Raw genomic sequence first — 17,910 nt, forward strand, 5'->3', positions numbered from 1 at the left:
TCCGAGAAGAATACAGATATCTGAGCTGAAATCAGGTCAGGAAATCTCCGGAGTATAAATGAGTGGGATAAACAGAACATGGCTCAATTCAGATCCTTGAGAACAAAATCAACTACCAGGGCCATGCAAGAGATCCAATTGGAGGACTTGTTGCATATTTTGGCGTGACTTGTCAACTCTTTGTTCTCTTTAGAACAACTTCATTGCGACGTGACTAACTTCGCTGACAACTGGGATATCTGGGGATAGATGCTGGAAGAAGTTAAGGATCTCTAAGCCCCTGGAAAATGAAACCTCTATCTTATAAACACAGGTACTACGTCTCCACATCTTGTGCTCAAAAGTATCTTGAAACTAACCTCAACAAAGGGCACAACCATCCCAGTCAGGGTTCTCTGCAGTTACATGTATGCAGTAATGAAGCAACAACCTCGATGGGTTATCTATTCAAGGTTAGAATAACACAAGTTAACATCAGTTTGGTACTCGTATACCTGTTTCGTGTTCATCACCAAACCATTCTATACCTACATCTTTTGGATGCAATTCAAACCAGAGCAGTGCTATTGACTGACCAGTCATAACGAATAATCTACAGTTAAAAGAATATCAAAAAAGTAAATTTATGTTCCTTGTATTGATACTATCATGGAAGCTACCATCAGCTCCAGGAACTTGTCAGCGACTGCCAGATTTGATTGAAAACTAGGACATGGGATCTAAAACATCCTTTCGGAATTCAATCTATTGCAAGTCCTCCTACTGGAAATTGTGTTCATTCGCAAGGTGGTCCCAAAAAAAATTTTGCTGATGAACAACATTGTAAAGTACTGGCTCTATGACACCAGCACTGAACAATAAATATTTAGGCCAAGGTGTGAGAGTTTTTCACTGTCCCACAAGACAATGGATGGTACCAAATTATGGTTCGAATTATTAAGAACCAAATGAAGGTCTCCTATAACTGTTGGCATGGCCTTATGGACCCTCCAGAGAGAGTTTTACTCATGACTATCTTGAAGGCCAATGGATGGAAACCAATTATGACTTGAATTCTTAAGAACCGAATGAAAGTATCTCATAATTGTTTGGAATTGGGAACTGACAGTTCCCCCAGTCAGGGCCCTTGGAACTGCATGGCCTTATAGGCTCTCAAGATACAGTGTCACCAATGACACTCTTAAGGGCAATGAATGGTACCAAATTATGGTTTGAATTCTTAACACTCCAGTACTCGCGCGGGGTACTACAATACCCCAGGCTCCACGTATTGCTTATGTACAGGGTGGGCAAAATTCGTTGTCTACTGAAGGGATCTCGGGAACTATAGCAGCTAGAAGAAAACGGACGACACATTCTCGAGCTCTTTTTTCTTGACTAATCCAAAACTGAAAACAGATCCAGCCTAACGTTCATAGATTTTGAGTTATGAACGAAAATTGAGAAATTGTCATTTTCAATGAAGCTGAATAACTCTTTTATTTGAACTCGTATTCGAATTCCGTTGTTACATTCTACAGGCACTTTTTCATGAAGAATTCGAATATGATATCATTAAATTTTTTCATCCAGTCATTTTCGAGATACGACAGGGATTTCCGATTTTTCAAATGTAAACTATAGTTGGAAGTCGTTTCATTCTGCTGCAATTTCTTTGCTGATTTCAAAAATGTATCATATGTCGCTATTCACATGAATATAACATAAGAAAAAAAATTCAATATTTTTTCCTGCTTTTCGATTCACTGTTGAATTTTTAATAGGCTAGCGTAACCATAGCGACCGTTGAAAATGCATTATGGTTTGTGAACTCCACATAATCCTATGTGAACTCAACCTTGTGTGATAGGAATCACAGACTGTCGAATAATTATTTCTTTTATATATCGAGATCGATATCCTTTAAAAGAGAGTAAAAGACTTTCGTCTGATTATTAAAGAAGAAAATTTATTCAATTATTGTTTTTCAATTCATGAAAGAAACTTAAAGAGTCAGTAAAATAAATAAAATACTAAAGCTATCTATAATTATGATTTTTACAGAAGTAAGATGATGAAAAATAGGTACGTCTGTCCACGGTAGTATTCGAATTGAGAACCATCGTAAGATAAGCATGCCAAACATCGCGAGAACAAACGATGGCAAATTAATCACCGAAATATTTATTCAGCAATCCGTGATTTCAATCAAAGAGGCTCAGGTTCACAAAATATAATGCATATTCAACGGTTGCTATGGTTAGGCCAGCCTACTGAAAATTCAACAGTGAATCGAAAAGCAGGAAAAAGTATTGATTTTTTTTCTTATGTTATTTCAATGTGAATAGCAACATATGATACATTTTTGAAATCAGCAAAAAAATTGCAGCAGAATGAGAGAATTTTCAACTATAGTTTACATTTGAAAAATCGGAAATCCCTGTCGTATCTCGAAAGTGACTGGATGAAAAAATTTAATGATATCATATTCGAATTCTTCATGAAAAAGTGCCTGTAGAATGTAACAACGGAATTCGAATACGAGTTCAAATAAAAGAGTTATTCAGCTTCATTGAAAATGACAATTTCTCAATTTTCGTTCATAACTCAAAATCTATGAACGTTAGGCTGGATCTGTCTTCAGTTTTGGATTAGTCAAGAAAAAAGAGCTCGAGAATGTGTCGTCCGTTTTCTTCTAGATGCTATAGTTCTCGAGATCCCCTCAGTAGACAACGAATTTTGCCCACCCTGTATATATCGGACGCGCGAGTACTGGAGTGTTAAGAACTGAATGAAGGTCTCTCATAACTGTTTGCATTGCCTTATGGTTTCTCCAGGGAGTTTTACTCGTGACACTCTTGAAGGCCATTAAATGGAAACAAATAATGCCTTGTATTCTTAAGCATCGAATTATGACTAGAATTCTTATGAACTGAATGAAGGCCCCTTATTATTTTTTTATTGAAAGAAGTACAGTTGAGCAGACCCTCAAAAATGAAGGACGCACATGGCTTGGTCTCTTATAATTGTTGGCATGGCCTTATAGCCCCTACAGAGACGGTTTCACTTATCACACTCTCACGAGGTAATGAATGCTAGAGTATTATGTCTAGAATTCTTATGAACTGAATGGAAGGCTCCTTATAATTTTTTTTTACTAAAAAAAAAGCAGAGTTAAGTAGATGGTTTGGTGAAACGCACAAGCTGGCTTGGCTGAAAAGTTCTGTCTTTTCTTCACGAGGATGCAATTGGAAGATCATCCACAGTGGACCACATCCTACGCAGTAGCATGACTATTTTTATTATTATTATTTGAACCGGGGTCATTGTGGCTCGGTAAGCCTTCCAGGAACTGCGACCACATTGATCTTTTGTTCTCTACCCTATTCATTTAAAGGAACCCAAGGAGATCATCAATGGTATTGATAAAACCGACAACATCCATATGGGCTTTGGCCGTTACTTGGCCAGTCAGCTCTAGACACTTGCATACTGTAACCAGTCCGGCCCTTGCGGTCGGACCTTTCGAGAACCAGAGCGGTCGCGAGGTTCTGGAACAACCGTGAAGGTACCTGAATGTTTCCGGCGCCTATATAAGCCCAGCGGAGGAGCAGGTGGGCAAGTACAATTACAGTTATAGTTCAAAGGCAAGCGACTAGTGGAAATAAATAGTTGTGTCATAGTTAGTTTGTGAGTTATAAGTGTATTAAGTGTAAATAAATAATTTTAATAAGTTGGACGTTTTAATTAAGCGAAGAAAACGTTACAATACCATGTGTTCAGCTGTTCCTGCTTCTGATCCACAAAGACTGCAAATCTCATCTGCTGACTTTCCCATACGTGACAGCTTAAGCAGTTTTCTTGTGTTGGTCGGTGAAATCATCACGAATTCCTTCGACTGAGTGAGTCCAGGAGTTTTTCTCCAGAGGGTTAGTCTGTTGTTCAACTCCCATTGTTGGACCGCTGTCTTATATTGGCATTTTCTAAGACCACAAAAAGGCTCAGGTCCAGCAGGTGTTAACCTTGATACTCTTTCTGCAAGTTCATCGGTTTTTTCATTTCATTCTACACAACAATGCCCTGGTACCCATAGTAGAGTCACTTTATTGCCTCTGACCAGTTGCTTTATGATATTGAGGCACTCCCATGTCAGCAGAGATCCCTGGCAGTGTGATTCCAGAAACCTCAGCGTGGCCTGGCTATCCGTGGTGATATGGATATGCGCCCCTTCGAGGTTTATTATAAGACACTCCTGAGCGTATACCTACATAGCCAATGTCTCGGTCTATAAAATAGAGGGTTCACTTCCCTCTTTAGAGATCAATGCCGGTGCCCCTCTCTGATTTTGATCCATCAGTAAACCATGTGGATGACGTTTTGTCCAAACGATTAACGAAACTTATTGCATTAGGACGGTCAGCTATGACCGTTTCAAAGGGCGTTTCGAAGATAATTGGCAAACATCCAATGGTTCTGCCAAGAGGTTTGAGTCCAGTGGATTCCATATCCCCATAAGTGCAACCCAGTTTCCGGGTAGCATGACTAACAATAAACCGAATCATAAAACTGATAAAATTCAATTTTCCATGTTTATACCAAAGCAACCCAGTGCAATGAACTACTTTTACGTTATCCCAGTCTTACGTTATCTCACCGTATAAATCAGGCTTAAACTTTTCATAAATCTCCCTTACGTTTGCGCCCGTACGTCACACGATTTTCCATATTTCCATTATGAATAATCCCGTTCAATTTTAGAATCCAGAGAACTGGCTGGGCCGTAAATTCCACGACAGACGGTGGGACAGGGAACGGCGGCGGTATCTCACATCCCAACGCCCAGATAATTAAATGAACAGATTCGAACAGGAAATTGCAGCCCCGCGTACGTATTTCAAGGATTTTAGAATTCCTGGTTCGTTGATCTCCGATGACATCCCAATTAACCGGGAAGGCTAAGAGTGTAACGGCGAGATTCGAACACATACCAGGATCGCCGTTGACTCAGGTCATGTTTCCCATGTTGGTCCCTCAATTAAAACTACTTTATCCCAGCGGGATGGAAGGTAGAACTCCGAAGCTGGCGCTAATTATACGAAATGCAGATTATGGACCGCTACCAAGTTGCTTAAAATAGTATGTTTAATTGGGAAAGTGTTCAGAAAGACTATAGTTATTGAATTATCTGATTCAAGGGACTGAATTACATCTTCAGGCGGATGAATGCGAAACAGGGCCATTCTTTCTTAACCTCATCGAAAATTATACGGAAAACTACTCGGTTATTTTCATGTTTTTGTCATTCCAGGGTGTGTAGGAGTTAGCAATCAACTTCGCTCCTACAAATGGCATGCTCAGGCACATTTTGGAATCCTCTTTCAACAAATGCTCGATTTCACGAATTAAATCACGTGAATCTCATTCTTATTCATGGCGAGTGTAACCTAGGAAGATGCATCTATGAGAAAAAGTTTCCGGAGAAGGATGAAACCTAAAGAGCAATACTCACAGCGGAATGGAGGACTTCCCTACATGTTGGCCAACCTAGAAAAAGGTCTAAAAGGTCTACCATCAGGAAATGATTGCTTTCTAACGAAACCTACTTCATTCTTTCCGCAATGATCAAATATATTTATGAAATTCTATCGAGCTTTCTAGAGTTTACTGTTAAAAAGAAAAAAAGAATTTCATAACCTCGATTGCTGATTGGTTGAAATTTATGTTGGTATTACTACTTCTTGTGACAATTGACATGTTTCGTTGGCAAATGTCAAGAAGAAAAAAGTAATCTGTTAGGTTATGGGCAAAGTTTTGGTTATGTGCACAATCTTTGCTTGAACGCATTCTTGTTTTCTTGTATTTTGTAAGCTATACAGCAGACAATATTAATATATCAGTAAAAATGACATTTGCCAATGTCACAAGAAGTAGTGATACCAACATAAATTTCAACCAATCAGCAATCGAGGTTATGAAAATCTTTTTTTCTTTTTAACAGTAAACTCTAGAAAGCTCGATAGAATTTCATAAATATTATATTTGATCATTGCGGAAAGAATGAAGTAGGTTTCGTTAGAAAGCAATCATTCCCTGATGGTAGACCTTTTAGACCTTTTTCTAGGTTGGCAAACATGTAGGTCCTCCATTTTCCAGGGTTGGATAACTCCAAAAGGTTTCTTTAGAACCTTTAACTTGAAACTGCAAGATCCAGAGAAAAAGAATAATCTTCAGGAAATCTCTGATGAGAGTGGGTTAGTCAGAAACTGACGATTGTAGGGAGGGGGAGGAAACTCCTGTTAGCATGGTTACAGAAAGCCCCGCTATTGCAAGCCAATAGAGGGAATGCTGAAGACAAGTAGGAGTGAGGACGTAACATATTTGAAACCTTCCGAAATAGTGAAGTACGTTAGAACATTCGGACCATACTGGAAAAGGACTGTTCCATAGTGCAGACTGAACTGTATGGTGTTCTTATCTACTCGCTGGTAATTATCCACAGAGAATACTGCGGAAAATGCATCTATTATATTGTGACAGTCAGGGAAGAAATAGATCTTTTCCTGAGGAAACCATCAACTCTGCGTAAGCCTGAGCTCACAAAACTCCTGGCCCTTGAGAGGAAACAGCTGAGTCTGGTGACTAGTGACTGGTGCAATGACTCACCACTTGTTCAATGAACATTTAAATAAAATGGGACTTAGTAGTTGCATCTTGTGCCGCTGATGTACTGTTGAAACTGGTGAACATATTCTGTTCACCTCTAATAACTTAGAAGAGTAGAAGACATCACACCTGGGAAAGACAACACCCTCTATCCTTATGGTGAAAGGGACTACTCTCTGTCGACTCGTGGTATTTCTCTGGCGTGTCTCAGAGTGTGAGTGTCTCCAAGTACAAGCGGATGAACAGAGGGCCACAAGGTTTCAGTTAAGCATAAAAGAGGTACCCCACATAGAAGAAGAACTCTGGGAAAGAGAGCTGTAGATGGTGAGAACAACTCTAATGAGGCGACATAATAGACCTTAAGGTTTTTTTTTATTATAATATGTATTACAAGCAATTAGAATAATCATTCTATGAGCTCATTCGCTAGCTTTAAAGCTAGATGCTTTCAATTGTCGTGATAAAGTCCTGTCCAGAGACAGTTCCAACTCAAATCTCTTTCAGATCTGCTGGTCATTTACGTTTGAGTCGCCGATTATTTTGCACTTCAGCCAGTGGATGAAGTAAAACATTCATATGGCCTTCGAGCCTTGTGTGATGTTTTTCGCTTTTTTCTTTGATCACGTCCTTCACGTATGGTACCTTCAGGTCTTTGTGCACAGTTTGATTTGTGACATACCACGGTGCATCTGTTATAATCCTTAGAATTTTTGACCGATTCCGTCATGTTTGACTTACTAGTGCATCCCCAGAGCTCAATTTGTCCAAATTGGCTTGATGATGGCTTTATAGACGAGGAGTTCATTCCCCAGAGTTAATTATGATTTTCTACCACCAATAAAAGCAATTCCTTGACCTTTAGGTCCATTTGCTTCCGCTTCTTCGTGACATGTTCTTTCCAAATAAGTTTTTCAACCATGTGCATACCCAGGTATTTTACTGTGTTAGATACAGATATTCGGACTTTATATATACTGGAGGACATTCACCCTTTCGTAGTGTGAAGTTGAGTTGTAGGGATTTAGTCTCATTAATCTTTATTTTCCATTTTTGCAGCCATGTTTGTATTTGATCGAGATGGTTCTGTAACAAGTGAGAAGCTTCTACTGGGTCCTCATCGCTAGCTAAAATAGCAGTGTCATCTGCAAATGTACTCATTTGCAGACCTTAAGGTGAACGGTGAACTGTAACCCTTTCATAACTATAAATCTAGTTTTAAATAATCGACTCAGTGGAAAAATTACATGAAGAATTAATGTCGAAAAACACAGTTTTAGCGTATTTGCCACGCTTATATTAACTCATAGAGTTCATTTGGTAAGTTTACGTTTCAAATTAACATAGATGAATGATATACTTCAGAAAGCTGGTTCTTCATGGGCTGCCGATGCCAGATTTTCCATTTCCCCAATAAAGAATAGCTGGCGCTCGAGAACTGCGAGGAAAAGCCGTTAGAGTGCTGTATCTCGTTACCGAAAATAAATCTATAAAGAGATTCAAAACCAAACTATCGGTGCGATGAAACTTATAATTTCTTAGGGCTACTTGGGAATGTGTGCCCTCCTGTGGCTGAAGAGACCCAACCGGGACATACAGATCCTTCCACACTCCGGGCATGAATAGTCACCAACCAGATCTGTCCAACGCTAGTTGTTCCCAGTTATGATTGGCATTAACTGATTTTAGGGATTGATGTTGTATATCCTTAAACCGCTTATATTGGCCTCCTGGTTTCCGGGCTCCCTCTGTCAATTCGCCATACAGAGCTATTTTGGGGAGCCTTGTGTCTTGCATCCTCAGAATGTGGCCACTCCATCTGAGTCGGGTCCTCGTTACTTGAGTCTCAATTGTTGTACAACTCGCGCGTTGCAAGACTTCTGCATTTGAAACTTGGTGGAACCATCTGATGTACATTATTTGTCTTAGATGACGTTGTTGCGTTTGTTCAAGCTGTTTAATATGTCGCCTGTAGGGCGTCCAGCTTTCGCTTCCGTAAAGAAGCGTTGGGAGGACGACTGCTTTGTAAACAGCTGTCTTGGTCTTCAGATTGAGGTCGTAATTTTGAAGCACTCCTTTAGCTTCCAGAATGCCCGTGATGCCGAATTGATATGGTTGTGTATTTCCGTGTCCAGGTTGGCCATAGTAATTATGAAGCTTCCCAAGTATTTGAACTGCTCGACCTGTTCTAGAGTTTCATTCTCCAGGCTGATATCTGTTTGACGGCTTTCTGGCGGACTTACCAGGATTTTGGTTTTCTCGATATTGAGTCTAATGCCTAAAGCTTCGTATATGTGTCCAACATTATCTGTAGATCCTCTGAGCTGCTAGCGATAAGTGCGCAGTCGTCTGCATATTGAAAATCCGTGATAAACTTTGAACGGGTTTTTGCTCTGAGGCGCTTCAGGTTAAATAGGCCTCCATCAAATCTGAATCTTATTCCAACACCTCTTAGAGGCATACTCATGACAGCAATTATCGACACAGCTATGGCAAAAATATTGAACAGTAAAGGCGCTAACACGCAGCCTTGTTTGATTCCAGAGTTAGTTAAGAAATGGTTGTTGTGGAGCCATTATGCTGTACTCTAGCGGTGTTGTTGGTATGAAGGCTTTTATACACTGCTAAGAATTTTTCGGGTATTCCAAGGCGTTCCATGATTTTCCATAGCGCTCTCCTATTCACCGAGTCGAAGGCCTTACTTAAATCGATGTAAGCTGTATAGATCCTTGATTGTTGTTCTCGGGCCTTCTCTTGCAGCTGTCGCAGTGCAAAAATTAGGTCTGAGATACAACCCCTAGAAGTTCGACAAAATTTCATTAAATTTCAAGCACGGGACTGTGGAAGGTGACTCCGGCATCGCAAAAACGAAACAAAACATAAACATATGGCTGGACAATAAATTGTTCAGTACCAAGTTCATCGGATTAGATGCTTCAGGTCACTTTTGAGAGAATCATAATTGTTGTATCGCGCAATTTAGGGTGAAAAAAAAAACGTAGAAAATCGAGGCAGTTTCTTGAAAATGCTTATGTTAGTTATGTTGAAAAAGTGCTATGATGTTTCCCCATTTCATTCCATTTTTTCGACGATTGTTGGAATGTTCGAACAAGAAGATTTTGATGCCCACTGTGAAAAAATTCGTGAATAATTGAGACGAATTTCATTGGTGAGATTTCAAAGTATTATTATATTTTTTACATTTGCGTCCTAAGTCTCTCCTGAGCCATTTCATAAAATCGTGTAAGTTACTAAAAAATAATGAGAAGAATTCGGCAATCCTAAGTTTCCATTTTCATTACCACGAGCCAATATCTTAAAAGAAACTACATGGTCGAATCAAGAGAGGTTTTTCCCACTATTTTGCGATAATTCAGCTAAAAACAGTCTAGGGTCGTACTTCAGTAAGCATTTTCATTTTTTTTTTCAACTTTGTCATTTTGAAAGTTTTGTGTAGGTGATTTCTGGTGAAACTCTTCATTTTGACCAGTTCCACCTTCTGTTGCAAAAAAAGCATCACCTTCTAATACACCCTGTTTTATATCGCCCTAACGTCATCAGATCTACGGTAAAATCTTAGGCACCCATTTGTGCTGTCCGTAGATTCATGAGATATAACCACGTACATGTACTTTTGATCGAGCCCCTCTAAGAATAATTTTACCGTGATGTCATAACCTTCGAAACGTCAATTTCATCAAATAAATATCCATTAACCGAACCGGCGAATAAACAAACATCGATATAAATCACATTCATGTCATTTCTACAATATATAAAGGCGAATTCAAGCATGCAGAAATTCCCCCAAACGAATCTGCCTACATTCAAACTGCTTCACCGCGAATTTTCTCGTTAGGCGCTTTTCACCGAAGCCACATGCCGCGATAGTTTTCTTCCGTATCTCCATCCATTTAACACAATAAGATCCTAATGAAGAGATGCAACAGGAGGAGGATGGGAAATCCATATCGCATCGGAAATTTCACGACTCCATTAGCTATTCACCAACAAAACTACAACAATCGAATCGGTTCTGTTCTATATTTAGACAGTGAAACTCTCCATGGTTATGACATGTGTAAGAGAATATTTCGGCTTCCTTTACAGCCCATTACATCAGCGAAAATGACATGAAATGGCATGGACATAAAAAAAATGTTATGACTTCCGAGGAAGAGTGATGCCGTCTCAAATATAGACACGGAAGGTGATCCGAACCTTCGATATACAGGCTGTTTGATAGCTCCAAACAGATATCAAATTGCTGTATGTCAATAAAGGCTCAGGCATTGGTTTACGAATATTTCGAGGGAGTTAGGACTAATATGCCGCTGATGACAGTTAATTCAATATAATCAGTTAAATTACACGATATATACTGTAACCAGTCCGGCCCTTGCGGTCGGACCTTTCGAGAACCAGAGCGGTCGAGAAATTCCAGAATAACCGCGAAGGTACCTGAATGTTTCCGGCGCCTATATAAGCCCAGCGGAGGAGCAGGTAGGCAAGTACAAGTATAGTTCAGAGTGCAAGCGACTAGTGGAAATAAATATTAGTGTCATAGTTAGTTTGTGAGTTATTAGTGTATAAGTGTAAATAAATAATTTTAATAAGTTGGACGTTTTAATCAAGCGAAGAAAACGTTACAATACTCTATTCCCTTTTATTTTAGCACTCGGTTGGCCATGAAACGATTTTCTCAAGTTTTTGTAACTGGAATGGAGTAAGGTTGGCACTCAGGACATGACGTTAATGTCATGTCAGCAACGTTGCCACAACTAATATCAATTAATATTACAAAAATCTCGAAAGCAGTTGAAAAAGAGAGAAGACGGGGTTTCAGGAAGTGCTATTCAGAATTCAGGTCCGCTCATTCAAATACTGGGTAATCCTTATATTCTACAATATATTAGACGGTAGCGAACATTTTCAATGTAAGAGAATTTATGGTAATCATACGATGCTACATTTTTCTATGCTCATCAAAAGTTGAAACCATAGAAATATTGAAAAAAAAGGTTTTTGACCATTTTCTATTATTTGTATTGATACAAACCATATGATGTTATATATTTTTGAAATCAGTAAAAATTAATCTTTCGAAAAATTGCACAGAAAACTAGTGTTCCCATTTAAAAAAAACAAAACTTTGGGTCATAGCTTCGTATTTAAAAATCCTGCTAAAAAGGCGAGCACGCCACTGGATTATACGTAATAAAGTGCCTGTATAATGTTTCAATTTCAGAGCACTATCATCAATATTAGCGGAGATATAAATTTATTTCGATATCGCCATTTTTCTACTTTTTGCTTATAACTCGAAAACAAAAGAAAGTGGCCAAAAAAGACTACTACTATATTTAGTTTCTCAGAAAAAGAGAACGAGAATGGGGTATCAGATTTTTTGTATCTCCCCTGGTTTAAAAACTGTAGTGCTAAAACATCGAAATTTGCCCACCCTGTACATGAAAATGAGAAAGTGTGAATCAAAATAGAGAGAAAAAAAAATACCTCCTGATTCTTAGTATACATGTATGACTAATTTCATTGAAATATTTGAAGTGGTATTGTAGATATTGATAATAAATGATTCATTTTTGAAAACTTTACCACCCTGTATCTCAAAAGATAAGACGTTTAGGACTGATCTCTTATATTTTCCATGCAAATATGTAACTAGATTTGGTATGTCTTCAATCAGTTTGTATAAACGTCAATTATGTTCGTCAAATATTTTCGACTTCTCATTTGCCGAAGTAATTTCACATTGTGATAAAATACGTAACTATTGAGACATTTACGTAAACCGGACAACATAGCGCTGATTTAAAACCAAAAAATGTTTCGACAAGCGTCATAACACAGTGGAATGTGTCCATGGTCAACCGAGTGCTAAAATAAAGCGCCTTATTGGGGGCGGCATAACAGTATTTGCACGCGGGCGCTCAGACAGCTAGCGGCGGGCCTGCATTTTTTATTGCATGTATTGGTTTCAGAACATGGGTAATAAGCCATATGCCGCGTATAACGATAAGTCCAATGGGGAATTCTCCTCAATTTGGGTTATCACTGCATATGCAAGTTTAAACTGAATAATTATGAGTTTCATTCATGAATTTTTCAAATTCACCGCGGAAACTATTCAAAATCATTCTTCAAATATGAGGTTTTAAAATTTAAATCGCTTCGTTTCTAGTTTACGATTTGGCAACAGCGCCTTCTAGACAATGAAAAGAACAATGTCCGATCAGCTTGTTTATAAAATAACAGCTGTCGATTTACAAGCGTGTACTTACTGGCGAGCTTCAACTGCAACCGGCCATAAGAATCCCATAAAATTTTACAACCTCCCTAGTTCGTCGCAGACTTCATAGGCATCGTATTTCGTCTATCTCATCAAGATAATGTATTTGTTGTCCTTTATTATCAAGGCATATTTCAGTTGATGTTGCCAACTTGTGCAATCGAAATGAAACGCTTTAAATTTTAAATACCCATTTTTATTTTTAATTTTTAAGTGCTTAAAATAATTTTTTTTGGGAAACGGTTGAAATGGTTATTTCAAAAATTGATGTTTCAAAGATATTTCATAAAAAATACATCATTTTCGTCAGAAGGAGTATTCCCTAATTAACGAGAAAAATTACATAATGAAAATCCAAAAAGAAACACAAAATAATGGTTTACACGTTGATTACCACCGTACAGTTATTCCACGACTGAAGTGAAGACCTCAGAATGAATTATCACTACAAGTATCTTAAAATTTGATCAAAAAATACTAAAATGATTGCATTTCCACCTCCTATAGACCATTATACAAAACGACCCATTTCTAGGGTGGTTTTCGCCACCTTAGGTTTTTGGCTCAAGATCAGTTTATTGGACAACATTAAGCCGCGTACACATCTGAGCAAAACAGGCGAATGAGCACATCGCGCCGAATGAGCATTCAGATGTGGACGGACAAAACACACCGCACCGAACGCGCTCATGTTGCGCGGAGCCGATCCGCAATTTGTCGGTCCATCAAAGAGAATTCGTGCTCAGTGTGGACGGGTTTAGTTGACATCTTTTCCTCGAACCGAACCCACACATTTGAATATGAATTTCTCGCAAGAAACATGTTTGAATTTAATAAAATAGTATGAAAATCGCCCAATTTTGCCGCCCTCACTTTGAATGTCGTGCAATAAAAAAGTACTGTTGAGACTACGGCCTCGACTTCTTTGTAGATATAATTTTGAAGACCATCTAGTACGACGTCGCCTCTTCTTCTTTAGCAACTCGTACAGAATTATGAAAGAAGCACTAGCACAACCCAAGTTTTCCATCCTTAGAACATAGAATGATTCCTTTTTTTCTAAGTTTCCATCGTTTACGTTCGTAAGCACTGAACTGACACATCGGTTGGAGCGGCTCCGAACACATGCTCATGCTGTTCGTGCGTCGGAAAGAAAAATTGTCCGCATAAACGCTCATTCGGTGCGGCGTGCTCATTCGGCTATTTTGCTCAGATGTATACGCGCCTTTAGTTTGCACAGAATCGCAGGACAACGACCATGCAAATTGTTCATCGCCCGATCCAAAAATCTGGTCTTGCTTTATACTGTCCTCGATCTCTCACTCCTAGGCCCCGAAGTGATCGAGTGGCTTGGTGCAGAGAACGGCTGAGATGTCACTTAAGTCACTTTGAAGACATGCCTTGAGGCAACATGACCGCCGTGTGTTACATCGAGGAGGATCATCAATTTTTCACTCTCAAAGTTAGACCAATTGGTCACACAACCCTAAACACGTATATTCAAAAAATTGTTGAATTAAATTCATTTATAAGTGCTGGGTGTTTTGTATTCTGTCACTAGTTACTAAGTATAGTATATTAGAATAGAGATTAGAATATTTTCTGCTTTACCCACCTCTTCTCGAATATTTTCATCACCAAATCACCTCACTAATTTCAGATATCAATGCACGGATTTTGATATCCGTTCAAAACAAATGTAGCAGGGCTGAAACTTCCAAAGATCAAATATGTGCCGACATTCCCTGACATAAAATTAAGCCCCAGTCACGTTCCGAAATGTGCTTAACATTCATTTACTGTTTGAATATCATCAGGAAAGGGAAATAAGAATAAACCACACTAAAGGTTAATTTCGAATTTTCTCATACATGTGTGGAATTACGAAATACCTCCAGCTATTATAATCTCATTCCATTAATTCGTCCATTCAGAATGAGACAGACAGACTTTAAAATATACATCTTTTGATATTCAACGATCATACGTCCTCGTAACACTTTAATTTGTGAAGAAGACCAGAAATTTCTTCGAGGAAACGGATGATATGCAAATTTACTAGTTTCTACCCGAACTTCTTCGAGAAACGTGGCAAATTTTACACCTTCATCAATTATTTCCCGAACTATCAAACTATTCATTTCCTCTCTTTTCTAGCGTTGGTACTTGTTCGACAGCTTTTAAGCAGAAATACTCGCTCCTTTAACTTTTTTGTGCCACTCTATTTCGTACAGAAAGTTTTCCAAAGGCTTTTTGTATTTTTTAATGGGTATATCAGAAAGCCTAGGCTACTTTCTAATTTTTTCAATTGATCTTTTCATTCTCCTAGAAAATATTTTATGGTACTAAAGTAACTAAAGGATTTACATTTCGATGAAAAGTTTGATATGAACCAACTTCAACAATAACTATATACTACTAACAAAAATGAATAAACTTGCTGTCTCCTATTCTGCTCATATTGTACCAATTTTCAAGACGGTCTTACTATTTCCAAGTCTAGCTTTTAGTATAGGTAGTTTTTAAAACAGCTTTTTATAAAGGATTTTAATTATTTTTTATACAGGGTTAGTCTTTGACTCGTACAAATATTTTTTTCAGAGGTCAAAGGGAATACTTTTTCCTTTTACCATTTTTTCCGAATCGTTAATTGTAACTGTAAAAGATACATGCTGTAGAAAAACCATAGTTCTTTCTTACAAACGGTTTTATCCGAGGTTTTATCGAATGAAATGAATTTCGGAATATCGTTTTTCACTTATTTCATTAATCTTTAATCTTATTCGAACACAAGATATGAGCCACGTCTTTCAGTTTTCTCATTATGAACACTACGTACCATAAAATAACAAAAATTTAAAGAACCCAACTCTTAAAACTGAGTTGGACGATATCTAACGAATAAGGTATTTGAAAATAAAAGTATTCTTCATATTTTCTCGAATAATGCGCCGTTTTCGAGTAATTTGATGTTCAAAAATCAAAAAGTATCTGTGAAATTTGAAAAATTAGGTACTTTGACTGAATACAACTCTGTTTAAAAGATACACAGATGTGTAGTATCATAGATTTAGCTAGTTATTCTGAAGGATATTTTGTTTTTCCAGGGGTGGCACAGCTCATTATGAAAATTGAAATGGCTATACATTTTTTATATTCTTTCGAATATCCACTTCAAATTTTGAGCAGTGTATTTCACGAGGTATTTCATTAACAAAACATTTATTTCATATTAACTGCCAATTCACAATGGTGTTAATGGTTATGGTAATGTTAACGGTGAGCTACAATGTGAACGCTTAAATAATAATAAATAATAGAGCTACTACGATACTGTTCACATCAATGTTAATGTCAAGCGTAATGTTAATGATAATGATAAATATTTCTTGAATTTATTATTATTTAAGCGTTAACATCGTAGCTCACTTTTAACATTACCATTACCATTAACATCATTGTGAATTGGCAGTAACACTGTTGGGAATATCATGATTCAATAAAGAAATAAATATTGAAATATTCCGAAAGTTTTTTGAATTTTTAGAATAAAGAGTATAAACAGTTCTTAGCAGAATACTTTGTTTTCTCGCCTTTTTAAAACGTTCATCATCATCTGAAAATGAAGTGATAATATTTTAATGAGAACTATAATTTTCACTCTATGAATAATATCGGCCGATACATGCCTACATAAATCAACAACAATGAAATGTAACATTTCAATTGATGTTTATGCATGAATTCAATTGCATCTAATCTAATACAATCAAGCTTATCCAGGGATTGAATTGTTCCACATTAACCTAGGTCCGACCCTGTGCACTTCAATTTATAACCATACAATCAGATTCTGCTAATGTGACACTTTCTGTCAAAAAAGGGCCTTATTCACATCGACTTCATTCATCACAAAGTAACAATTCAATCGGAACGAATGTAATGCAGCCAGCAGTCACAATATCAGAAGAAAATAAACAAAGTATTCCCAAGTGCCATAATAAGAAGAAAACATTGTTTATTTCACTTTAATAGATCAATAAAACCCTTTAAACCCTGGAATCATCTGCCTGTTGAGCAGAAGTCTCACAGGTCCAACTAGTGCGAATGTAAACAAAGAAAACAGGGTCTTATTGTTAGAGATGATTTATGTTTTTGATTGTGAACGAAAAGGGTACTCACTTCATCCCATTTTATAAATTTTTCACCGCTCTGAAGGGGCTGTGGAACCTCTATTGGTTTCAAAGATACCGAATTAACGCACTGGGCACTTTTTCCGACCGTAGACATTCTCGTATATCCAGGATCAACCCTTCGTTATGATTTTTTCAAATCTTTGGAATGAACATCGTGTTGTTATAGATCAAAAATAACTTCTCACACAGATTTTTCACACAAATATTTCATTTCGTTTCTCTTAACAGTATATGAATACTTGATGGATGCCATATCATTTGGTTAACGGGTACTTTCGTTTTTCTTTCGCGTATACTGAATCGAGATTTTTCAAGCTTAATTCGTTTCAGGGTTTTCTCTGTTGCTCTGCTAAAGACATTCGGTAATCTGCTGTTATTTGTTGAGCTGAAAGAGCAGGTTTTCTGGGCTAGCTCTGATAAGCGCATGTGAACTTGTTTCATGTCACCGCAAATCTCAGCATGCATATTCCGTAGAATCCCACCCTGGATAGGACTTAATTGGGAAAACATCACTAGGTGACTCTGTCACGAATGAAGAAAATGTCTGTAACGGGAAAACAAAAAATTACACAAGGCTTCGATAGTTACCCAGAAGATGGCTATTCGGCATCTGATTATAATGTTCTGTGACTGCTACTTCCAGTTAATCCAGTTATTTAGCAAAATCTATTTTCAACTTCAGTGCTTGAAACTAAAACTAAACTAAACAATTATTTAACACAAAAAAACTATTGAATGGTATTGTTTTCTAACGTTAATTAAAGATAA

The 17,910-nt window shown here is 37.7% G+C and overlaps 1 protein-coding gene across 2 annotated transcripts in view; it reads right to left on the reverse strand.

Annotated features, from left to right (window-relative positions):
• The window catches only part of LOC123309406 (1-phosphatidylinositol 4,5-bisphosphate phosphodiesterase classes I and II), a 54,661-nt gene extending 37,094 nt beyond the window's left edge, over window positions 1-17,567 (reverse strand). The window contains exon 1 of one of the 2 annotated variants that reach the window (XM_044892511.1): window positions 17,129-17,567. In XM_044892511.1, the coding sequence (XP_044748446.1) occupies window positions 17,129-17,236 (108 nt within the window). In that variant the 5' untranslated portion in view covers window positions 17,237-17,567. The remainder of the gene's footprint in view (window positions 1-17,128) is intronic. The other variant, XM_044892512.1, reaches the window with a different exon arrangement.
• Window positions 17,568-17,910: the final 343 nt, after the last annotated feature.

Source organism: Coccinella septempunctata, chromosome 3 (genome assembly GCF_907165205.1).
Source record: "Coccinella septempunctata chromosome 3, icCocSept1.1, whole genome shotgun sequence".
NCBI classification, from domain to species: domain Eukaryota; kingdom Metazoa; phylum Arthropoda; class Insecta; order Coleoptera; family Coccinellidae; genus Coccinella; species Coccinella septempunctata.